Source organism: Dromiciops gliroides, chromosome 1, assembly GCF_019393635.1.
Source record: "Dromiciops gliroides isolate mDroGli1 chromosome 1, mDroGli1.pri, whole genome shotgun sequence".
Lineage (NCBI taxonomy): Eukaryota > Metazoa > Chordata > Mammalia > Microbiotheria > Microbiotheriidae > Dromiciops > Dromiciops gliroides.
This window is the reverse complement of record NC_057861.1, coordinates 584635245-584662009: the sequence shown is the minus strand read 5'-3', so window position 1 is coordinate 584662009 and position 26765 is coordinate 584635245. Positions and strand designations below refer to the sequence as shown.

General features: G+C 37.9%; 1 protein-coding gene across 4 annotated transcripts in view; it reads right to left on the bottom strand.

Moving 5' to 3' along the window:
* Positions 1-26765, bottom strand: part of SHISA9 (shisa family member 9) — a 450559-nt gene that overhangs the window by 48135 nt on the left and 375659 nt on the right. For all 4 annotated transcript variants that reach the window (XM_043976527.1, XM_043976529.1, XM_043976528.1 and 1 more), the window contains one exon: positions 1996-2151. In XM_043976527.1, coding sequence (XP_043832462.1) covers positions 1996-2151 — 156 coding nt within the window. The remainder of the gene's footprint in view (positions 1-1995; positions 2152-26765) is intronic.

The window sequence follows — 26765 nt, the reverse complement described above, 5'->3', positions numbered from 1 at the left end:
GCTATTTCTTGTAAGAGAAAACAAATAGAAGAGTACTCTGCTGTGTCTAGCTGAGTTGGATTCCTCAAGACCAAAGAGGTGTTTTCTGGGATCTTTTCAACTAAGCCCGGCATGTACAATCAATGACCCTTCAGAGTCTGATTGGTGACCCTTAAAGCAGACATGAAGAAGAAAATAAAATGCCTTATGAATTGTGCTGCTCCTATGGCTAGAAGTAATAATGTGTTCTTCGAAAGACCTAAAATATTAGAATGTAGAAGTATATAAAAACACTAAAACTTGTCAGCCATAGAAAAATTATTTCTATAGCAACTTATATAAAGTTTAGGAAGAGAAATGTATTGCTAACCTTTGTTGATGACACTGAATTCTAGCTTCTTCTCTTTATCAGTTTTTCCACTGTTTTCTTAAATCATTAAAAGTGTATATCATGGGGCAGCTAGGTGGCACAGTGGATAGAGCACTGGCCCTGGATTCAGGAGGACCTGAGTTCAAATCTGGCCTCAGACACCTGACACTTAACTAGCTATGTGACCTTGGGCAAGTCACTTAACCTCAACTGCCTCACCAAAAAAAAAAAGTATTTATCATCATGAATCTCTAGACATCTAAGGAATCTTTTCACTCAGTTTAAGAGAATGAATAATGTGTTACCAACAGAAGGTAAATTGCAGCATCCATGAACTGAGGTCTCTTGCAACTCTGAGAGTCTAGGTTTCTATAATAGGAATAAATTTCCATTTGTAAAAGATAGGGCAAAATTAGTAAGGAATGGATGTTTTTCTAATAGTTAGAGTTTGCTTTCCTTAGCCTGGAATGCTTCTTCCTCCAGATGTGTGGGCAACTTGCACTTTATCTCCCTGATAATTTTAAATTGTTTAGTAAACCTTAAAACAGCATATCTCAGTACAACAATATCTTGATTAAAAGGAATGGCTTAGGAAAAAGAATTTCTTTTTCAGTTGTTGTTGGAAGCCTTTCTAAAATGCCCGAGTTTACTTTTCCTGTCTTATTAAATAGAATATAGAGAACAAATGAAGTAATATCAGAGAAGCTTAGGAGAGAATATGGCCTGAATTTGATCACTGAGGATCACACAGAGCCATGTGGTCATGATTCTGAGTTCCAGGTCTTAATTTCCTAGATTATAGGCAAAGGAAATTGGGATGGATATGTGCTGACTCTAGGATACCTTTGAAATTTAATGTTTTTTTTTAAATAATGGATTTCTTTGATTTAGTCATTTGATAAAACATGTTGAAAAAAATTTCAGAACTACAGCCTAGTAGTTCCTAATACCTGGTAGTACCTTGTGAGGTACCTAGAGAGGAGACTAGAACTACAAAGATGAAAGTACATGAGGTATGCCTTGCCTAACATTATTACTTGGTTTCATGAAAATGTAATGTTGGATAAAACAACATTACAGGGGCAGTTAGTACACAAATATCGGGGAAATCTGAAGCCATGAGGGTAGGGAGCACTGAACTACAAAATAAGATGGTGAACAATAGGGAACAAGATATAGAATCTTTCATTCAGGGAATGGAAGTCTTTTAGCCAGGAAAACTAAGGATGTTAATACCATCCTACCATAATGGCCTGAGCCAATAGTTCGATTCGATTCGATTCGATTCAATAAGCAATTATCAAGCATTTCTACTGTGTCAGTACTGGATCCAGACCATTAAAGTGGGAAATGATTTTATTGTCTTAAGTGCATTATTGAAAAGAATGGTATTGGTCTGGGCAGCATTATTCTGGGCATGCCTGTAACCAAAAAAAAAAAAAAAAGTGAATCTTTTCATTGATTTAGCTGGGATTGTGTCCTCCTCATTTGCTTCAGTCAAAACTATGGGAAAGAAAGTTACCAAATGCTTGAAGAGCAATATTTCAAAGCACCAGGAAAGTCTGTCTTTTTATTTAGAATATGGACTAGTGCATGCAACACATTCACTCAAAAAAGAAAACAAGAATGGCATTTTCAGGGCTTACCCACAGCTTTTAAGGAGGCATACTTGTTCAGTTCCTTGCCAGGAGGCTGCTGTTCATATGGATTGGAGATTTGCCCCAAGCTGGGATAGGAATGAGGGTGAGACATCTGTGGGAGAAGAGGGGAGGTTGGCACTGCATTGTTCAGCTGAGTGGTATCTGTAACAAACAACAAAGAAAGATGGTCAAAGACAGGACTTACAGCTTACTACACTGAGCCAAACATTCTCCTTGTCCAATCAGAACACCTATTCAGTCAGTCAATAAGCATTAATTAAGCAGTTCCTATGTGACAGTAGGGATACAAGGAAAAGAAAAACACAGTTCCTGCCCTCAGAGAGCTCACATTCTAATAGAGGAGAGAATATACAAACAACCATGTGTATGAAAATCTCTATAGGGTGTGAATAGAAGTTAATCTCAGTAAGAAGGGACTAGCAATGGGCAGGATTGGGACATTCCTCCTACATAAAATGAGATTTGAACCATTTAAAAAAGAAGCCGGGAAAGCTGAGTCTGAGGTTATGGTGGGGAGTATTCTAGGAACGAGGGACAGCCAATGCAGAGGCTCAGCATTGGAAGATAAGTAACAGAAAGAGGAGTGTAGCTAAAATATGGATGGCATGGGGTGGGGTAGTGAAAGAAGACTGGAAAAATAGAAAGAGGCCAAAAGTGAGAACCCAACTATAAAAGAGTTGTTTTTACTCAATCAAAAAATCATCCAATTCCTCAAATCTTCATTGAATGACTATTATATTCAGCTGTATCTACAGTGCGCTTGTAATATGAAGGATTAGAAAAGTAGAACATAGTTGCTGCCTCTTAGGAACTTACATTGTCATTGGGGAGTCAAGATTAATATACATGAAGCGATCAGTAAGAAATCCATAGGAATAAGAACTGAACCAGTGACTTTACCAGTATAGAGAAATAGCAATTAAGCAAATTTTCTCTACCTCCCAATGCAAGTAGGCATTTTCTCTTCAATTTATAATCATCTAGCACTGCTACTGGCCAGGGTTATACAGCTAATATGTCAAAGGCAGGATTTGAACCTGGGTCTTGCTGTGGTATTTTGTTTTGTTTTTTGGTGGGGGCAATAAGGGTTAAGTGACTTGCCCAAGGTCACACAGCTAATAAGTGTCAAGTGTCTGAGGCCATATTGGAACTCAGGTCCTCCTGAATCCAGGGCTGGTGCTTTATCCATTGTGCCACCTAGCTGCTTGGGTCTTGCTGGTTTTGACGCCATCTCTTTGCTAACAATTATGTTAACAATACATAATTTAAGATTACATGAGAAATTGATAAATATGATAAATTGTCTGTGTATGTGACTTGGAGGATTACAGAAGTTCAGTCAAGGAGACTAGTGAGCATTGAAATAATCAGGGAAGGGAGAGAAATGGCAGAGAGAAGGATAGATGTATATTTATTCCATATTTTTCATCATTCCGTAATTTGGGGGTAGCATGATATAGTGGTACTGGACTTGAAGTCAGAAAGGTCTGGGTTCGAACCTCATCACTAAATGGTTGGGAGTGGGGGGATGGACTTGAGCTGGCAAGTGTGAGACAATTAACTAGCAGAGTACATAGACCAATGAACTTGGAATCAGGAAGACCTGCATTCATATCCTGCCTCAGACATATACTAGCTGTGTGGCACTGGCAAATCACTTAATCTGTCTTGGCTTTAATTTCCTCACTTATAAAATGGGGATAATAATAATAATACTTCTCCTACCTTACAAAGTTGCTAAGAGGATCAAATGAGATAACATGTGTAAAGCATTTTGTGAACCTTAAAATGCTACATAAATGTTAGTCGTTATTAATTATTGCTATCAATTATTAATATCACTATTGTTTGCCAGGCTTTGAAGGATGGGCAGAGTCTGGAGAAGTGACACATTTTCAGGCCAGGGGAATATATGAACTAAGGCATAGAAGTGGGACTAAGCATAGCATGTATGGGGAAATCGTTTGGAGACAGCCACAGAGGAAAGGTGAATGTTCAGCCAGTGCTGGCAGTGTAAACAGGAAGTAGCTGCCACTGAACTTGTCATCCCCATCAGCAAGCCGAAGGAGCCTGAGGTGACCTGATGGCTTTCACTTCTGCAGTGGGTCACCATCCAATTACCACCGGGTGATGAACAGTAATGAGGGTGAATCTGCCTCCTCCTTCTTTTTCACTCTGAAGACAGATGTATTTACAAAAAGGTCAAAGGTCCTGCATTACTTTATTCCTCCCACATCACAACAGGTTTCAGGGCCAAAGAAGCAGCTGCTTGTAAAATATGTGCTTGTGGCATAATCTTAGCTTTCTTTTTTTTTTCAATCCAATCCCACAATCATTTATTAAATCCCTACTACAAGCCAGGTACTGTGCTAGATGATGGGAATACAAAGTCAAAAATAAAAAATATATAGTCCTTGCCTCCAAAGAGCTTATATTCTAATGGTTGAGGGAGGCTTTTGTTTGCATTTTCTCCTAATGCAATAAAACAAGTTTAAAGTATCTGACAGTGGAACTAGAACTAGTAGAACTAGCCCCCAAGTCAGAAGACACAGGCTCATATCACACCTGTTACACTTATTACCTGTGTGAACTTAGCCAAATCAATTTAATTCCCTAAAGCTTCAGTTTTCTTATCTGTAAAATGAAAGGACTGGGTTAAGACAACCTCTGAAGGTCCTTCCAACTCCTAATCTATGATTCTCTGTAGCTCTTTAGCATTTGCAAAGCAAATTTATATACATTATCTGATAACCCTGTAAAGTAGCTACTGTGGGCATTATCATCTACATTTTATACATAAAGAAAATTGAGGATGAGATAACATAAAAACTTGCCCAATGCCACCTAGCAAAAAATATCAAAAGCAAGTTTTGAAGCCAGGTCTTCTTGACACCACTAGCTCCAGCACTACTGTCATCTATGGACCTCTGAGTCATTCTACCTTCCCCAAGTCCCCAACAAGAACTTCAATACCTGACTCTCAGTCTTCTTGACCTTCAAACACTCTGGCCTCCAAGCTCTTCCAACTCTTCACATCTCATGATCTCTCTCTGTAGACCTCATAGAAGAGAAATCATACCTTTGAACAACCTGTATCCCCAACTGAATTTTCCCTGGTGCTAGAAATCCTGGTTTGAGCTTTGTGCTGAATAAAAACAAATCCCAACCTCTTCATATCTACCTCATGTGCCATGGCAGTAACTAGAAAAATCTACCTTGGCAGAGCTGGGGTAACTTCCGTTTTTACTGAGTCTCAGGATCCCAAACTAATAATTAGAGACCAGGTAGATATCAAGGCGAGAAACTTCTCTACCAATTGGTCCTGAATCCAAAAATAATAGAAAGCGGAACAAAACTAATTTTCACTTTCCTAACAATGAAGGCTTCTCTTTCCTCCACCCAATTTAGGAGCATGGATTTAGAGTTGGCAAAGACTCCTGAGATTAACTGGTCCAACCTCCATCATTTTATATGTAACATCCTGTTATAATAATGAGCTCCTTTAATCCTGGGGCAATATAATGGCCCCTAAGGTCCAACTTGTTCCATCCTCTTCTGACTTTGGGGAATTTATTTTAAATGAAAAGAGTTCTGAAATCATACACAATTACTTCTAGATTCCAGTTAGGAAAAATTCTAATATTTAGGCAGAGATTAGATTCTTTGTCTAACTTGACATTTCTAACTTATTCCTCCTTAATCTTTGGTCTGTTTGTGGATGAAAAAACAATAAATTTTCTGGAAATGTTTTTGCAACGAAATAGTAGATTTATATTATAGTGTCTGTGGATAGACAGGCATTGGGAGGGGAAATTGAGGGAAGAGCTGACCTTTTCTTGAGGATCCTCAGCCTTGGGATCCTGCTCTGAAATCCCATTAGAGTCAATGAATTCTCAATTTCCCTTTGTCCATAAGAGCTCAGTCCAAACTTTGTTCCTCAAAAGCATGCTGGAAATATCAGCTTGCTCCAATCTCTTGAATCCAAACATATAGAAGCTGTCCCTTCTGAAATAGCTTCTTCCTTTTATACAAATTACTTAGGACAGAGGTGTAAAACACCACTGTCTGTGGTCCACAATGCTCTCAAGTGCTGGCCTGAATCAAATTAAAATGCAATCAGACAATATTTAACAAAACACAAATTTTAAAAGCCAACGCAACCTAGATAATGTTAATTTGAGTTTTCCAAATCAATATGCAACCTGAGGGATCTATTTCTATTTGAGTTTGATACCACTGGCTTAGAGCATTACTCAACCTCACACATAATGGATCATATTGATTCAAGGGGGTGTACAGGTCCTATCTATATTCTATTCTGATGATTTAATTCAATCAAAAAAGTGTTCTTTGCCTAGTTAAGGTAGAACAGCTGGATGGCACAGTGAATAGAGTTCAGGGCCTGAAGTCAGGAAGACTCATCTCCCTCAGTTCAAATCTGTCTTCAGACACTTACTAACTTGTGCGACCCATGGGAAAGTCGCTTAACCCTTTTTGCCTCAGTTTCCTCATCTGTAAAATGAGCTGGAGAAGGAAATGGCAAACCATTCCAGTGTCTTTGTGAAGAAAACTGCAAATGTAGTCAATCAGACATGACTAAAAACAACTGAACTAGTTAAGGCATCAAAGATAAAACAACTGAATACTCACAGATAGACAAGGAAATGTGCCCTCAGAGAAGTTAGAGTTGGCCCATAGTCCTTGGGATAATTCAAGTATCAGGGACAGCATTCAGATCCAATGGTCAGTTCCCTGTCTCCACAGCCTAAGCTCTTTCCACTACACCCAGAATCCCAGCTCATGTTACATAGTACTTAAGTGGAATTGGATGGCCTGGTTAACTCCATAGGCATTTCCATAGCAACTGATCTGTTCTACAACCCAGATTAGAATCTCATTCAAAATCATAGTTATCAGTGGAAAAAGTCTATTTCTGGAGGTTGGAGAGTAATTGGCTCATAAACTGATGTAAGAATCACTTCCATCCAATTGAATAAAAATTTTGTAAGCCCCTACTATATGCAGAGCATGGTCCCTAGCCTTGTTAGCTTTATAATTGAGTAGTACAGAACATAAGCAAATACTTAACATTAATAGTAATATTACACTTCAAGATTTACAAAGCACTTATTATCTCATTTGATCCTCAAAACAACTCTATGAGATAAGAGTTGTTATTATTCCCATTTTACAGATAAGGAAACTGAGGCCCAGAGAAGTTAAATTATTTACCAATGAATCAATAAAAAAAATTAAATGCCTATCCAGTATATGCCAGGCACTGAATTAAGTGATAGGAATGCAAAAAGAAGTGAAAGGCAGTCTGACCTCAAGGAGCTTACAACCTAATAGGGAAGACAACATGCAAACAAATATATACAAAGCAAGCTATACACAGCATAAACAGGAAATAACAAAGGAAAGGCAATAGAATTAAGATGGGTTGGGGAAGGCTTCCTTTAGAAGGTGGGATTTCAGTTGGGACTTAAAGTGAGGTCAGTAGTGGGAACAGAAGAGGGAAAAACATTCCAGACCCAGACATGGGGGGACAGCCAGAGAAAATATCCAGAGCCAAGAGATGGAATGTCTCATTTCTGGAACAGCCAGAACCAGTGTTACTAAATCAAAGAGTCGGTGTGAAGGAGTAAGATGTAAAAGGACTGGGAAGGCAGGAGGGCACTAGGTGATGAAGGACTTGGAATGTCAAATAGAGCATTCTGTATTTGATTTTGGAGGTAGTGGGGATCCATTGGAGTTCACTGAATGTGGGAGTGACATGACTGGACCAGTGCTTTAGGAAATTCACTTTAGAGGCTGAATGGACTAAAGGGAGGAGAGTCTTGAGACAGGAAGAAGCAACAGCATGCTGTCATGTCTAAGGCAGGATTTGAGCTTGGGTCTTCCTAATTGGGTCTATCTTATGTGTGTTTGTGGCATAATCTTAACTCTCATTTTAAAAAAATCCAATCCAATGATCATTTATTAAGTATATACTATGATCTACAACTACTACTTACTACACATTACTGCCTTGAAGCAATTGGATGGTAAAAAATAAGGAATTCTCATATTTGCTCTTTCTCTCTCTCTCCTTCATTCTTATTCTCTCTCTCTCTCTGTGTGTGTGTGTGTGTGTGTGTGTGTGTGTGTGTCTTCCCTCCTCATTTCCATCTCCTTGTCTCTATTCCTTTCCCCCTTTCCCTCCTCCTGGGAGGTAAGTAACTCAATGAGGTAGGTGCTATTAATATCCCCATTTTACACCTGGGGAAACTGAAGCCCAGGTAATAGAAAATAATTAGTGCATAAGAGAAGCACATTTAGCCTAGGAACCTCCCTAGATCTAATTTTCATCCTAGTAACATTGCCTTCCTCCCATATCCCCTCAGCATTTACGTATTGTTTATACTATTTTCATTAGCACTTGCTTGAATATGCATCATTAAGAGTTCTTAAAGTCTTTTCTTTTTGTTGTTTTGGTTTTTGCAGGGCAATGAGGGTTCAGTGACTTGCCCAGGGTCACACAGCTAGTAAGTGTCAAGTATCTGAGACTGGATTTGAACTCATCTGCCTGAATCCAGAGCCTGTGCTTTATCCACTGTACCACCTAGCTGCCCCTTTAAAGTCTTTTTCTTTCTTTTTTCTTTTTTTTTTTTTTTTTGCGGGGCAATAGGGGTTAAGTGACTTGCCCAGGATCACACAGCTAGTAAGTGTCAAGTGTCTGAGGCTGCATTTGAACTCAGGTACTCCTGAATCCAGGGCCGGTGCTTTATCCACTGTGCTATCTAGCTGCCCCTAAAGTCTTTTTCTACAGTGTTTCCTCAGTTATTCTTTACATGACTATGAACAGCAGGACCACTGATTTTTCTATTTCCTTTATTTTCTCCCTAAATTGCATGTGGTCAATGAATATAGGGTTCAATCAAGGTTGTTGAGCTGACTCTGATGCAGGTAGATGTTCCTTTAATCTATGGAGACAGATAAAAGAAGGAGGAAAAATAGGGAGAGATAGAAAGTCAATGGGGGGTGGGGTTCAGTGTGGTATGGTGGGAAAAGTGCTGGCTCTGAAGTCAAAAAATTAAGGTTTAAATTCTAGCCCTGATTTTTCATTAACTTATCTAAGCCTCATATTTCTCATTTGTAAAGTGAAGGACATGAAATAAATGGTTTTGAAAGTTAATTCCAGTTCTAAATTTATGATTCTATGAAAAACAAGCAAGCTCAATGTAATCCTATAAACTAAAGATGGTTTCAGTAGCCAACTAGGCTCTGAAAACTTTCAAGATAGTTAGACTTTATCCCTTCTCTTCCTGTAGTGGGGGGAAAATCAACCTGTCTAATTTTTATTGAGACGTGAGTAGAGCTAGAAATATACACAGTGTAAGCACCTATATATAAGCTGACAAGCTACATATAGAGAAGCATACTATAGTTAATGCTGGAGTGACGTTTGAGTACATTTTTGCTTCCGCATATGCCCCATCACACACACACACACACACACACACACACACACATATGCATGCCGTAGTTAACTGGGAATATGGGTAAATATAGTTAGAGGGACCTAGTCTCTGGTGGAAGTCCAAGTCAGTGGGAGTGGACTTCTGTTCCCACAGTTGGTGCTTTGGCCAGGATTCTATTGGAAGATGGAGGAAAAAGGGGTGGAGAAAAAGATCTTTTGAACAAATCAGTCCCCAAAGCTAAGACTCTTTCTGTTTTTACTTCCACTTATTCCTCTACGTCATCCTGGCCCAAGGATTGTGCAAGGACCTGCTTTCATAGGGAACATACCCAAATGAAGGTTGAACCCCTCCCAAGGGTTGGATGCCAGTTATGCTGCATATCTCCAGGGAGAGCTTGAAATTTAAAGAGCTGAGCATCAAAAAGATGTTACCCTCCTTAGATGAGTCAGAACTAAAAAGTAGTTGTGAAGAGATGACATAACTGCTTGTTTCAATGGAGAGGAAAGCAGTAACAAAACAGGGATATATAATTATTCCTCATTTTTTTATTACCCCATTGCTAGGGGGCAACTTGGGCTAGTGAGTAGAGTGTTGGACTTGGAATCAAGAATGCTTGGGTTGGGATCCCATCTTAGTTACTTACTGGCTATGTGTCTTGGGCAAGTCATTTACCTTTTCTGAGTCTCAGTTTCCTCATCTATAAGATGAAAGGATTGAACTCCATGATCTCCAAATAATCAACAAGTAATTATTAAGCAGCTACTATGTACCAGGTACTGTGCTAGACAATGAAAATATAAACAAAATAAATGAAACAGCCTCTCCTCACAAAGAGTTAATATCCCTTCAATTCGAAATTCATTATCCTATCATTTCTGGCTCTATGACTCCCAAAAAAGGCAGACCAATGGTCCCAGGTTCTTCCTGTACACTGCTGGAGGATTCTTTTTGCCCACATCTGAAAGAACCCTGCTTTATTTTCCACTGTCCACTATAACCCCAGGCAATATATTCATAAGGAATAATGAAAACTTGTACACTTTTAATCAATGACAATTTATTAGTAAAGAAAGATTCAATCATAACTATATATTCTCCTTACTAAGGCAGGAAAAGAGACTCAAGAATTTTAGAAATAATTTCAACAAGTTGAAACTAAACTAGTATAATCCAAGTATCCTAGTATATGTATCAAGGAAGCCAGAGCACAAATATAGTATTTATGAAAACTAGTTTGTCACTAAATAGAGAAATATAATGGAGCAGTTGAAGTAATAATTACAAATGTCATGTATAAATATTGAGTGCTTTAAGATTTGCAAACACTTTGCATACACTACCTTATCTGACCCTCAAAGAAGACCCCAAAGATATTACTATTCCCATTGTACAAATGAGAAAACCAAGGCTTAAAGAAGTTAGTGACTTCTCCATGTTCATAAAGCTGGAAGGGAGAATTTAAACCCAGGTCTTTCTACCTCCAATCCCAGGACTATTTTCACTCTATTATGTTCTATCTGCATAAGACAAGGCAAGAAAAAAATACCCTGTCAGGAATGCTATGGGGAAATGCTTGTATTTGTACCTATGCTTGTACCCTATTGGTGGAAGAGCAGATCTGATCATTTTGGTCCCTCACTCAATAACTTAGTGATTTTCTATTGGCTCTAGGACAAAAAATAAACTCTTCTGTCTAATTTTTAAAGCCCAATACAACCTGGCCTCAACTGAATGATTCTGTCTTATTAGACATTAACCCCCTCCCCCTTACTCACTGTTCAATGCAGCTGAACTGACCTTTTCTCTGTTCTTCACACATAACACTGTCTCCATGGCTCCTGTTTCCATGCCTTTGCCCTAGCTGTTGCCCATGTCTGGAATGAGCTCCTCCCTTATTTCCACTTGCAGAGTCCCTGACTCTTCCTTTAAGATATTACTCTAGTGGAGCAGAGCCAAGATGGCAGGGGAAAGACATTAAACACACAGAGCTCCTGACACAATTACCCCCAAAACAGCAATAAAAGAAGCCCTGGAGTCACAAACCTCAAAAAAAGACAGCTGAGATTATTTTCCAGATTAGAGGGGGCCATACTGGGCTGTGAGCAGAATCAAACCCCGCAATTATGCCAACACAGACCCCAAACACTCTGCGCAAGGGGAACTTACCTCCAGCCTCTGAATCAGCTGCAGCACTGTCATCTTTTGGAACTAAGCTTACCTTCAGGTGAGAGGGCTGAATGGCTGGCCCAGGGGGTGGAAAATACAGGGGTGTCTGCAGGACCAGAGGAGGAATTTGGATAGCTCACCCCAGCAGGGAACCAGGAAGAAATCTTGAGTAGTGTGATGCCCTGGTCAGGGCAAGGTGCAGGCTCATTGAAGCTAAAAACCACCACAACACTCTGCTAGCTAGTTAACTAGCAAGTTGTCTTGAGCTTACCTTCGGACCAGAGAACAGGACATGCAAGAGAAAAACCTGCCCTCCCTCAAACCAAAACACCTGGGACCCTCTAAAGCTTGGAACAACTTAGAAGTAGGGCACCACTGTAAGAGGGAGCTAAAAGTCAAGTAAAAAACAAGCAAAGAAAGTTGAGAGCAATAGAAAGTTTCTTTAGTGACAAGGAAGATCTAGGTGCACCCTCAGAAGAGGATAACAACCTCAGGGCCCCTACATCCAAAGCTTCCAAGAAAAATATCTATTGGTCTCAGGCCATGGAAGTGCTCAAAAGGGACTTTGAAGAGAAAGGAGAGATAGAAGGAAGATTTAGACAGGTGGAAGAAAGAATGGAAAGAGAAATGAGAGCAATGGAGGAGAGCTATGAGAAAAAGTCAACAGCCTGAAAAGCCAAATGGAAAAGGAGATAAAAAAGCTGTCTGATGAAAATTATTGCCTAAGAACTAGGATTGGAGAAATGGAAGCTAGTGACTTTATGAGAAACCAAGACACAGTAAAGCGAATCCAAATGAATAAAAAAATAGAGAGCAATATAAATTATTTCCTTGGAAAAACATCTGACCTGGAAAATAGATCCAGGAGAGATCATTTGAAAATCATTGCACTACCTGAAAACCATGACCAAAATAAGAGCTTAGACATAGTCTTCCAAGAAATTGTCAGGGAAAATTGCCCTGATATTCTAGAAGCAGAAAGCAAAATAGAAATTGAAAGAATCCATTAATCATCTCCTGTAAGAGATCCCAAAAGGAAAACCTCCAGGAATATTATAGCCATATTCCAGAGCTCCCAGGTCAAGGAGAAAATATTGCAAGCAGCTAGAAAAAAAGGAATTCAAATACTGTGGAGCTCCAATAAGTATAAAACAAGATCTAACTGCATCTACATTAAAGGATAGGAGGGCATGGAATATGATATTCCAGAGTGCAAGGGAACTGGGACTACAGCCAAGAATCATGTACCCAGCAGAACTGACTATAATCCATAAAAAATGGGACTTCAATGAAAAAGAGAACTTTCAGGCATTTGTGATGAAAAGACCTGAACTGAATAGAAAATTTGACTTTCAAATACAAGACCCTAGAGAAGCATAAAAAGGTAAACAGGAAAAAAACTTCAAGAGGGATATTAAAAGATCAAACTCTTTACATTCCTACATGGGAAGATAATACTTCGAACTCATAAGAACTTTCTCAGTAAGGAATTCACAGAAGACACAGGTCTGAACTGAATATGAAGGGATATCTATAAAGCACTTATGTTTTGTTCTTTGTGGGGCAAACAGGGTGCAGTGTCTTATGTCTGGGGCCGGATTTGGGTTTGGGGCCTCCTGGGTCCAGGTGCTTTGTCCATTGTGCCACCAACCTAACCCATGATGACAACTTTAAAATAGGGTTGAGGGATAGAAGGAATAGACTGGGGAGGGGGAAGAGGAAAGAGGGGCTGGGGAGAGGTAGTTCACATGAAGGAAACAATAAAAAAGGTTATGGAGAGAAAGAGGGGGAAGGAGTGGAAGAGTGAGTGAACCTTACTATCATTAGAATTGGCTCAAAGAGGGAATAACATATATACTCAAGTGGGTAAAGTAATATATTTTTGCCCTGAGGGAAAGAAAGTAGGAGGGGAGGGAGATAAGGGGGATGGGGAGGAGAGGGGAAGGAGGGAAGGGCAGATTGGAGGAGAGAGCAGTAAAAAGCAAAACACTTTAAGGAAGGTGAAGATGTTCTGCATAATTGCATAACTATGACATATTGAATTGCTTGATTTCATAGGGAGAGTTGAGGAGGGAGGTAGGAAGAAAAATTTAGAACACAGAATTAGAGTGGGCTCAAGGAGGAAATAATATTCACACCCAGTTGGAAGGAGTAATCTATTTAACCCTATAGGAAAGTAGATGGGAAAGAGGATAAGGAGGGAAGGAAGAAAGGAGGGAGGACAGAGCAGGGGAGGGACCAGTCAGTAGCAAAACACTTTTGAAGAGGAATAGGGTAAAAGAAGATAGAAAATAGAGTAAATATGTGGGAAGAGAATAGAATGAAGGGAAATAGTCATGATGATTGACTATAATGGCAAAATGTATGGTACAGGGGGCAGCTGGGTGGCGCAGTGGATAAAGCACCAGCCCTGATTTCAGGAGGACCTGAGTTCAAATTCGGCCTCAGATACTTGACACTTACTAGCTGTGTGACCCTGGGCAAGTCACTTAACCCCAATTGCCCAGCAAAAAAAATGTATGGTACATACTTTGCTGGGCTATTGTGAAGAAAATCCTTTGTCAAGTTTAAGGTACTATATAGAAGTTATGATGAACAGGATACTTTCAGAAAAGCCTGTAAAGACCTATATGAAATGAAGCAGAGTGAAATGTACTGTATACAAAATAACAGCAATAGTGTAAGATGATCTGCTGGGAAGCATGTAGTTATTTTCAGCAAGGCAATGATCCAACATAACCCTGAAGGACTTATGAAAATTGCAACCCATCTACAGAGAAAGAACTGATGGTATCTGAAAACAGATGGAAACACATTAAAAAAATTTTTTTTCTTTGACAATTCCTTAATCTCAAGTTTTGTTTTTTAACTGTTTTCTCTCACAACATAGCTAATGTGGGAATGTTTTCCATGACTACTTATGTATAACTTATATTGAATTGCTTGAGTTCTTGTGGGTGGTGGGTGGGAAGGGAGGGAGGAAGAGAAGTTGAAACACAAAGTTTTTAAAAATTGATGTCAACATTTTTTTACATATATTTGGGAAAATAAACTTCTAAACAAGAAAAAATTTTTAATTATAAAAAAAGAAATAACTCTAATATCATCTTCTGCCTGAAGTCATTTCTGAAATCTCTGACTGCTAGGGCTCTCTGTCCAGAACTACCTTGTATTTAATTACTTTGTATGCATTTATACTTATTAACTTTATATTTATGCTGCATATATATATTTAGTAGATTATTACTTATATCTCTTGTTTGCATTTTTTAATTTTAAAAATGTATTTTATTGCCAAATTAAAACAACTCTGAGGTACCACTTCACACCTATAAGATTGGCTAATATAACAAAAAAGGAAAATAATAAATGTTAGAGAAGTTGTGAAAAAATTGAAACACTAATGCATTGTTGGTGGAGCTATGAACTGATCCAACCACTCTGGAGAGCAGTTTGGAACTATGCCCAAAGGGCTATAAAGCTTTACATACCCTTTGACCCAACAACACCACTATTAGGTCTTTCCCCCAAAGAGATCATAAAAAAGGGAAAAGGACACACATGTACAAAAATATTTATAGTTGCTCTTTTTGTGGTGGCAAGGAATTGGAAATTGAGGGGATGCTCATCAATTAGGGTATGGCTGAAGAAGTTGTGGTATATGAATATAAAGGAATACTATTGTGCTGTAAGAAACGATGAGCAGGCAGACTTCAGAGAAACCTGGAAGGACTTACATAAACTTATGATGAGTGAGATGACCAGAACCAGGAGAACATTGTACACAGTATCATCAAAATTGTGTGTTGATCAACTGTGATATACTTGACTCTTCTCAGCAATACAATGGTCCAAGATAGTTCCAAAGGACTCATGATGGAAAATGCTCTCCAAATCCAGAAAAAAGGGGGAAAAAAGAACTATGGAATCTAGGTGCAGATTGAACCATACTATCTGTATTTTTTTTGTTTCTCTTTTTTTGAGGTTTTTCCTTTTTGCTCTGAATTCTTCTTTCACAGCATGACTAATGCAGAAATATGTTTAATGTAATTGTACATGTATAACCTATATTCGATTGCTTGCTCTCTTGGGGACCGGGAAAGGAGGGAGAAAAAATTGAAACTAGAAATCTTATAAAAAATGTGGCAGGGGCAGCTAGGTGGCACAGTGCATAGAGCACTGGTCCTGGATTCAGGAGGACTTGAGTTAAAACCCAGTCTCAGACACTTGACACATACTAGCTGTGTGACCCTGGGCAAGTCACCTAACCCTCATTGCCCCACCAAAAAAAACTAAAACTAAAAACAAAACAAAACAAAACAAAAAACAAAAAACAAATGTTGCATACTATTTCTACATGTAACTGGAAAATAATAAAATACTTTTATGGAATTAAAAAAAGATATTTGTTAAGTGCTTTACAAATCTTTAAAGTGCAATGTAAATGCTGGTGATTTTTGTTTGTTTGTTGTTGTTGTTGTTGTTGTTATTGTTGTTGTTGTTGTTAGGGAATGTGCCTACCAGTCACTAGGTCAAAGGGTATGAACATTTCTGCCATTTTATTTACATAATTACAAATTGCTTTTCCAAATGGTTGCAATAATTCTCAGCTTCAGTAATGATGCTTAATATGGCTGTCTTTGCACAATCCCTCTAATATAGACTATTCCTTATCTTTTGTCATCTTTAATGATTTTCTGGGTGCAAGGTGAAATCACAGAGTTGTTTTTATTTGCATTTCTCTTATTATTTATTAGTCACTTGGAGAATTATTTTGTAAAGTTGTTAATAGCTTGCAATTATTTTAAGAACTGTTTGTTCCTATCCTTTGACCATTTCTCTATTAGAGAAATAACTTTTGGCCTTAGATTTCCCCCCCATTAACAATTTCCTTTTTATCTTAACTGCACCTAATTTTGTTTGTGGAAGAGCTTTTTTTAAAATTTCATGTAATCAAAATCATCTATATTAGTTTTCGTAATTGCCTCAATACCTTGTTTGGTTAAGAATTTTTCACTTATAAAGGAAAGCTATATGGTCTGTTTACTATTTTAAAAAATATTATGATCCTTAGTATCATGTCATATATGCACTTGGATTTATTGTGGAATATGGTATAAGATGTTTATCTGAGTCTAATTTTTGCCAGGCTTCTTTCCAATTTTCCTAGAAGGTTTCCTTCTTCTCACTAACATAGCTACTACCTTGGTTAAGCCAATTGTCACCTTTCAAGTACATTGTTACAACAGCCTCCTAATTGGTCTCCTTGCCTCCAACTTCTCCAATCTACCCTACACACTACTGCTAAAGTAATTTTCCTTAAGCACAGATCTGACCATGTGACCCTCCTATTCAATCAACTCCCACAGTTTCCTATTACCTCTAATACAAAATATAAACTCTTCTAGTTATCTTTTAAAACCCTATACAACCTGACTCTACTTTTGTTCCACAAACTCATTGGACGTTATTACTCCTCCCACACTCTAAGATGCAGCCAAAGTATCCTTCTCTGTTTCTTACATAGGACACTACATCTTTTATCTTGGTGTCTTTGTTTTTGTTTTTGTTTTTGTTTTTGTTTTTGTTTTTGTTTTTGTTTTTAGTGAGGCAATTGGAGTTAAGTGACTTGCCCAGGGTCACACAGCTAGTAAGTGTTAAGTGTCTGAGGCCGGATTTGAACTCAGGTACTCCTGACTCCAGGGCCAGTGCTCTATCCACTACGCCACCTAGCTGCCCCTATCTTGGTGTCTTTGTATTAGTTACCCCACATGTGTGGAATACACTTCCTCTCCTTACCTGGGACACTCCAATCTGCCTTCCCTTCCTTTACCTCTCTCTCCTTATCCCCTTCCCCTCCCACTTTCCCTCCCAGCAAGATATATTATTATACCCACTTGAGTGTGTATGTTATTCCCTATTTGAACCAATTCTGATGAGAGTAAGACTAACTCACTCCCCCCCCCAGTTCCCCCTCCACTCCATAAGCCTTTTCTTGTTTCTTTTATGTGAGCTACGTTACCCCATTCCACCTCTCCCTTTCCTTTTCTTCCAGTGCATCCCTCTTACTCCTTAACTTTATTTTAAAGATGTCATCATGGGGAAGCTAGATGACACAGTGGACAAAGCACCAGCCCTGGACCCAGAAGACCCCAAGCCCAAATCCAGCCCCAGACATAAACCACCCCACCCTGCCTGCCCCACAAAAACAGATAAACAAAAAATGTGTGTTTTACGGATATCATCCCTTCATATGAAATTCACACCTGTGCCCTCTAAGTATAATCCTTTTAGGTTCCCTAATACTGAGAAAGTTCTTATGAGTTAGAAGTATCATCTTTCCATGAAGGAATGTAAACAGTTTAACCTTTTAATATCCGTCATAATTTCTTTTTTCTTTTTACCTTTTTATGCTTCTCTAGGGTCTTGTATTTGAAAGTCAAATTTTCTATTCAGTTCAGTTCTTTTTTATCACAAATATCAGAAAGTCCTCTTTTTCATTGAAGTCCCATTTTCCCCCTTGAAGATTATACTCAGTTTTGCTGGGTAGGTGATTCCTGGTTATAATTCTAGTTCCTTTGCCCTCTGGAATATTATATTCCATGCCCTCCTATCCTTTAATGTAGAAGCTATTACATCTTGGGTTATCTTGACTGTAGCTTCACAATACTTGAATTATTTATTTTTAGCTGCTTGTAATATTTTCTCCTTGGCCTGGGAGCTCTGGAATTTGTCTATAATATTCCTGGAAGTTTTCATTTTGGGATCTCTTTCAGGAGGTGAACAGTGGATTCTTTCAATTTCTATTTTCCCTTCTGCTTCTAGAATAATCGAGCAATTTTCCCTGACAATTTCTTGGAAGATGATGTCTAAGCTCTTTTTTTTTTTGGTCATGGTTTTCAGGTAGTCCAATGATTTTCAAATGATCTCTCCTGGATCTCTTTTCCAGGTCAGCTGTTTTTCTAAGGAGATATTTCACATTGCCTTCTTTTTTATTCATTTGGATTTGCTTTACTGTGTTTTGATTTCTCATAAAGTCATTTGCTTCTATTTGCTATATCCTAATTCTTAAGCAATGATTTTCTTCAGAGAGCTTTTGAACCTCCTTTTCCATTTGACTAATTTGGCTTTTCAAGCTGTTGACTTTTTTTTTCATGACCCTCCTGCATCACTCTCATTTCTCTTTCCATTTTTTCCTCTACCTCTCTTACTTTTCCCTCCATTCTCTCAAAGTCCTTTTTGAGTGCTTCCATGGACTGAGTCCAATTCATATTTTCTTGGAAGCTTTGGATGTAGGAGCTTTTACTTTGTTATTATCTTCTTCCGATGGTGTATTTTGATCTATCTTGTCACCAAAGAAACTTTCAATGGTCCACTTCTTCTTCTGCCTGCTTATCCTGGCCACCTATTTCTTGACTTTTAACTCCTTCTTAAAGTGGGACACTGCTTCCAGGATGTACTGTCCCAAGGTTCAGGGGGACCCAGGTGGTATGCATTAAGTAGAGGCTCGTTCTCAGCCTGCCTGGCCTGTAAGCAACCATGGGCCTGCTTGCTCTTTAACCCAGAAGCAGAAATCTGATTGAAATCTGATTCTCTGTGATCTACAAGCTTGGCATGCCTGTTCCCCTCCCCCACTGGGCCTCTGCCACTCAAGTTCCCTTCCTGGGCAACATGCTCTGCCTCTGTTCCTGCAGAGACCCCTCGTATTTTCCCCCCAGGTAACTGCTGGACCCCCTCACTGGTCTGTGACCTGAAATTCAGAAGAAGCCACTGATACCCAAGATTCTGAGGCTCAAATACTGATTGATTGGTTGCCAAATTCCTAAAAAGAGTCTACACCAGGGCTTCTTAAACTTTTTCTACTTATGACCCCTTTTGGCCCAAGAAAATTTTATGTGACCCCAGATATATAAGTATATAGAATAGATATACATAACCTTTCCTGTTGCCAAATTTTTCACAAGCCCTACCTTCTGTTATGTGATCCCATATGGGGTCTCAGCCCATAGTTTAAGAAGCTTTGTTCTACACTTACTCCTTCTAATTCCTCAATATCTAGTCACCACTGAACCTTATGGAAAACCCAATCTTGACTACTGAATCTACTCTACTGAATCTGCTCTCTCAAAGATTGCAAATGATGCCAAATGCCAAATCCTGGGACCTTTTATTAATCTTCATCAGCTCTGACCTTTCTGCAATTTTTAAACACTTTTGACCATCTTCTCCTAGATACTCTCCATTTGTGACTTTTGTGACATTGTTCTCTCCTGGTCCTCCTCCTAACCATTTGACCTCTATTTCTTTGTCCCCTTTTCTGCATCATCATATATCTCTTATTCCCTAAGTTTGGGTGTTCCTCTAGCTCCCTTTCATTGGACTGTTTCTCTATATACATTCTATTTTTTAGCAATCTTAAAAGCATCCATTGGTTGAATGATCACATTTAAATGGGTGTCTCTGAGCTCTTTATTCAGTTTTAATCTCCTTGCTGAGCTATAATCCTGTAGCCCCAACTGTCTATGGGGATATCTCCATTTGGCTTTATCATCAGAATCTCAGATTCAGCATATCCCAAATAAAAGTAATTATTTTCTCTCTTAAACCCTCCTTTCCATCAGACTTCCTTATTTCCATAATGGACACTACTATGTTATCATTTTTTGCTGTTCAGTCATTTCAGTTGTGTCTGATTCTTCATGACCCCATCAGGGGTTTTCTTGGCAAAGATACTGAAAGTGATTTACCATTTCCTTCTCCAGATTATTTTACAGATGGGGAACTGAAGCAAACAGGATTAAGTGACTTGCCTAGAGCCACACAACTAATCTAAGGCCAGATTTGAACTCAGGAAAGTGAGTCTTCTTGACTTCAGGTCCAGCAATATAACTACTGCCCCACATAGCTGCATATCTTAACATTTGCCCAAGTTCTAAATTTCAGTTATCTTTTATTTCTCCTTATCCCTCAGCTCTAATATAATCATCTACCATACCTTGTCGATACTACCTACCCCCAATATCTCTTATATCTGTACTTTTCTACTTATGTGGCCATCATTCCATATTCAGTGCTCATAACTAGACCATACTAATAAAAATGATAATGCTACCAAAGTTAATTTATACATTTAATGCTATACCAATCAAATTACTATGGGGATACTTTTTATTTAACTTTCTAAAATAATAACAAAATTTATTTGGAAAAATAAAGATCTAGAATATCAAGGGGAATGATGAAAAAAGATAGGTGTAAAGAGAGGATAGTACTTCCACACCTCAAAAAATATTTTAAAGCAGAAGTCACAAACTCTCTGGTATTGGTTAAACATAGAAAGATAGATCAATGGAACAGGCTACACAAGGAAGAATCAGAACCAATGGAACTCAATCATCCAATGTTTGATAAAGTGAAAAAATAAATTACCTGGGGAAAATAATCCTTATTTGATAAGAATTGCTAGGAAAACTGGAAAGTAATCTGGCAGAAATCAGGCTTAGAAGAGCACCTTACATCATATCTTACAATACTCTTTAAATGGATATGTAGCCTCAATATTGAAGATCATTTTTTTAATTATGTGACCTACATTCTGTTTAAGGACTTCATTACCTCCTGCCTAAAATACTGTAATAGCCTCCTAATCAGTCTCTCTGCCTCCAAAACTTATACTCTCCTATTCAAACTTTAAAGAGTTGCTAAAATAATCTTTCTAAGGTACATATTTGATCATGTCATACCTCTATTCCAGAATCTTCAGGGGTTTCCTATTTCCTCAGTGATAAAATACAAATACACATGTTGCACAATCTTTTATATCATCACATGGACACATAGACAAAACAGACAAATATACAGAAAGACATGACTAAGGCTGCCTAGAACCCTTCAAAAAAGAATCTTTCAAGGGGGCAGCTAGGTGGCGCAGTACACTTACTAGCTGTGTGACCCTGGACAAGTCACTTAACCCTCATTGCCCCACAAGTAAATAAAAATAAATTAAAAAATTAAGAATATTTCTGGATAGCTGAGTGCCCTAAATTGTTGATGGTTTACCACTTTAAGAACCAACATTTTTATATTTTCATAATTTTGTAGACACTTTTTCCAAAAAATGTGACACACTTTCCTGCCTTCTTAAACACTGAACAGAACTTAACCTTTTCTTTATGACTCAGGATGATCATCAATTATCTGCTCTGATATCGTGATTCCCTTAGGATCTATTAAGGTGTGCAGTGCTATTTATCCATAAGCAAAATTGTCTCAGAGTGCCATGCTTTTAAAATTCTTGTGTCTGTTTTCTATAATTTTTTTCTCCTCTCTTACTATTAGGCTGTCATTTGTAAATGCCATCAGAATTTCTTGCTTGTACCAACCCATCTTTCTCTTCCAATATGCTACTCCTAAAGCAAAAATAAATATTCTCTAAGTGGAGTGAGAAAAGGCTTTCCTAAAAGGAATGTGTATGTTTTATCAAATAGATTTTTGTGGCACGGAGATTCCCCCCCACCCACCCACATTTCTTAGTTCCCCACTCTATTCCAGATAACAGAGATGCATTTTCTACTGACTGCTAAATATGTAGAGTGCTACTTTTGTCAGTAATATATAAATGAGGGATGCTGTGTTTTTGTTTTATGCCATCTAATACACTGTCTGGGGTAGAAAATAAGAAAATATACAGAATGGTGCCACATGCCAGAAAGTTTGGCTCAACTTGACCAACTGAAAAATCTTGTACTTTCCTGATTTTCTTGGGACAATAAAAATGCTGTATTTTTTCAATGCTAAATAGAGGGTGAAATTTATATCTATCCAAGTCTCCAATAAAAGCTGCCTCTCAGCAGGAGTTGCCCTAGTCTCCAGACATGCCCATATTATAAGTTGTTTTAGAAAATTTTCAATTTGCACCAAAAAGAGCTTTAAGTGATTCCATCTCAATTTGGAAAGTTTCATACTGTAGATTCACAGCTGCAGTCTTTTCCTGTAATTTCCCCATTAAACCCCCATTTTATCTGTTCACAAATGCATTCACGTTTGACTTCAAGTGTCTCCTCCCTTGCTAGGATGAAGTTTCATTTATAAAGACCCTTCTACCAAGGGCAGGAATGAATGGTGCTAGGAGCCATAGTGAAGACATTACAGTTATTATTTCCTCTTATAATCCTGCATCAGTGTTCCCAAGTCGTCTTTCTTTTTTGCTCAGGAACACCACTTTTCCTCTTTCTTCACTTTAAAAAAATTTATTTTTAATTTATTCAATAAAACATGCATTTGCATAACAATAGAATTGTTTGTAAAATATGATTGCACATGAAACTGCAAATCTATTCTGTAAGATTTGCTATTTTAAAATATAACAAACTAGAGGCAGCTAGGTGGCGTAGTGGATAAAGCATCGGCCCTGGATTCAGGAGTACCTAAGTTCAAATCCGACCTCAGACACTTGACACTTACTAGCTGTGTGACCCTGGGCAAGTCACTTAAACCCCATTGCCCTGCAAAAATAAAAAAAATAAAAACAAAAAATATATATAACAAACTTATCGTGTAGTTACAAAGGACCTATGAAGGAAAGACTTTCATCCAGAGAAAGAATTGATAAATAGAAGTATGTATATAATGATTTTACTTATACCACATATATTTATGTCTAATGGTAGTCATCTCTAGGTTTGGGGAAGGGAAAGGGAAGAAAAAAGAGAGAAATTTACACTTTCCCTCTTTTAAAATACAGTAACTCTCCAGATCCATAGATCTAGAGCTGGAAGCAACCTGGCATGTTATCTACTCCAGTGCCCAAATCTTACCAAAGAGGAAACAGACCCAGGAGGTGACCACAACAGTCTAGGCATTGGGGATACAAAACCAAAAATTAAGTAGTCTTTGCCCTCAAGGAGATTACACCAAATATCAATAGTTCAATTCCAAAAACAATAAATTTGGGATAATTCAAGACCATGTTATTTGATTTATCTCCAGTAGTCCTGGTATGTATCTTGCCACTGGATCCAGATGGCTCTGGAGGAGACAGTGAGGTTGGTGACCTTGCATAGCCTCCCCCCCCATTTAAATCCAACTCACTGCACCTGAAGTCATCGTCCTTTTCAAGAATGAAGGGCAAACAACAACAAGAAATACTTAGAAATAATTTCTCCCTTTTAATTTCCAGCTTCTTCACTTTTGTGTGAAGAGAATGCAGTTTAAATTGTTTATTTTTCTTTAGAAACCGAAGGCTTAAGAAATTAAGGCTCTTGAATATGCTTTTAATTTCTGATGCTACCAATGTATTAATGGGATCATAGTATCTCAGAGTGGGAAGAGATTTTGTTTAGTCCTAATTAAAACACAAATCCCCTACTAAAAAGTAAAGGGTACTGTGAGATGCTAATGTAGCTATATGGTGCCCATAATTACCTGCCCAACTGAAGATAACAAGGATGAGGATGGAAGCATAGCCTAAAAGAGAACAAAATGAGCAAATATAAACTGGGCAGATTCCTAAGAAAATCCATCCTGTCCCCTCTCTCCCACCACACTTTGCTTAGAGAAGCAGCAAGAGACTCTATTGAGTGTTAGAATTTGTTAGACCTGCATTGAAATCCTACCTCTGAAGCTTACTGGCTATGTGAACTTGGGCAAGTCATGCATTTCCTCATCTCCAAAGTGGAGGTGGCAATAAATTTAGCAGTCTCATCACATGCTATTGAGTGGATCAAATAGACATATAGAATGTTTTATAAAGTTTAATGCCTATATAAATATCAATTATTGTTGTTTCTTGTGAGGAGGTATTTCATGGAGGACTTCTAGATCTGAAACAAAACTCCAGTGCAAGGGAGATCATTGGTGATAATTCTGTTGAAATTTTAAAATCTTTGGATTCCATTTAGACAGTCTTGAGAGGGCACTAAAGGGTTGAAGAAGGAAAGGAAGTGGAGAATATAGCAGTATGATACAATGGGAAAGAAGTTTCAGTTGGAATCAGAGGATCTGGGACTAAATCCTAATTTTCCTACGTATTACCTTTTAGGTGACCCTACCTCTCTAGTTTTTAATATCTTCTCTAAAATTAGGAGGTTTCAAAAACATCCCAAAAAGAGGAAAGGACCTATTTGTACAAAAATATTTATAGCAACTCTTTTTTGGTGGTAGCTTATTGGAAATCAAAGGAATGTCCATCAATTGGGGAATGACTAAACAAACTGTGGTATATGATAGTAATGGAATATTATTGTACTATAAAAAATGACAAGCAGGATGATTTCAGAAAGGCCTGGGAAGACTTGTATTAACTGATGTATAGTGAAATGAGCAGAACCAAGAGAATGTTGTGCAGAGAAAGCAATATTGTTTGATGAAGACTTATGAATGATTTAACTATTCTCAGCAAAACAATGATCCAAGATGATCCCAAAGGACTCATGACGAAGCATACTATCTACCTCCAAAGAAAGAACTGATATTGATTGAACAAAGACTGAAGCATGCTATTTTTCACTTTCTTTCATTTTTTTCTTTTATTCAAGTTTTCTTATATGACTAAAGTGGAAATAATTTGCATAATTGTACATGTTTAACCCATATCTGATTGCTTATCACCTCAGGAAGGAGGGAGGAGAGGAAGGATAAAATTTGGAACTCAAAACTTTAAATCAAAATGTTTATTATTAAAAAAATGTTTATTATTTTTTAAAATGTGGGACAGCTAGGTGGTGCAATGGTTAGAGCACTGCCTCTGGAGTCAGGAAGACCTGAGTTCAAATCCGGCCTCAGAGACTTCACAACTTACTAGCTGTGTGACCCTGGGTAAGTCACTTAACCCCAATTGCCTCACAAAAAAAAAATTACAAAAAAATAAATAAATAAAATAAAATTAGGACATTAGACTAAAAATCCTGTAAGGTACCTTCTAGCTCTATAGTTGAACTGAAATAGTCTTCTCACCCTGGAAAGTGCCTATGCCCTTGTGTCCCCTTCTTTTGATTAGTCAGTTCTTCCCAGGACTTCCATTTTAAGGGAGTGCCCAGGCCAGCTATATTTATTCCTTCATTCTGCTCTGGATTTCTGTCTCTCTGGTCTCTTTCTACTGTATTCCTGCACAGGCACTTTCTTCTTTCCTTCTGCCTCTGCCCTCCACCTCCAAATTTTTAACTTCCTTTTATGGGTTGTGTTCTCCCACTAAAATGTAAACTTTTTAAGAGTAAGAACTGTCATTTTTTTCCTTATATAGTTATTCCCTGCTCTTAGCACAGGGCTTGGCACATAATGAGTATTTTTTTAATTTGACTTGACCTAGAATTCACAGAAGAGGAGGTTATAAGTCCTTGAGCAATTTGAAATCCCAAGTCTATTTATTGGCATTCAGAAGACTCAGTAGACTCAACAGAGTACTACCTCTTTACCTTTACTATCTTTACTACATCTGAGTTACATTTATTTCTCAGTTCAGCTCAAAGTGGACTAACTCCTGAAGCTTCCTTTCAAGGATGCCCTGGACTTTTGATAAATTAATATGTAATGAAAATTTAAGGTAAATTGTATTACTCAATTATATTTATTAACCTCCATTTGGATACCCATTCATAATATGTAACATGTTTGAAAGTGAATTTTGTATAAATAGTCCATATTTCAGAATTTTAAAGAAATGAGATTAGACTCATTATTTGAAGTTTTTTGCAGTAAATTTTATCATTTAAAAGATAGATACAAAGGAATGTTCAATAAATATATTTCTGGCTTAAATAGGGTCTGGATTTTGAAAGCATTAATGAGAGATATTTCTCCATATATTGTTGAGCTAGTTTGTTTTGTTTTGTTTTGTTTTTTTGCCAGATAGATAAATTCCACTGCCAAGAATGAACATGTGACTTAAACTCATTACGTTAACATGCATGGAATGCTCTGCTTGTACTTATTTTGTATGGTGTTTGTATATTTGCATATACTTATATGAGGATATATTGTTTCCCTAGGTAGAATAGAGGCTCCTAAAGTGTTCCTGGTTTTGTATCTCAAGAGTGGATCACAGTGCCTGGAACATAGTAGAAACTTAATAAGGGTTCGCTGATTGATTGATTGATTGATTCCTCATCCCCAGTATGGAAGCTCTTAAAT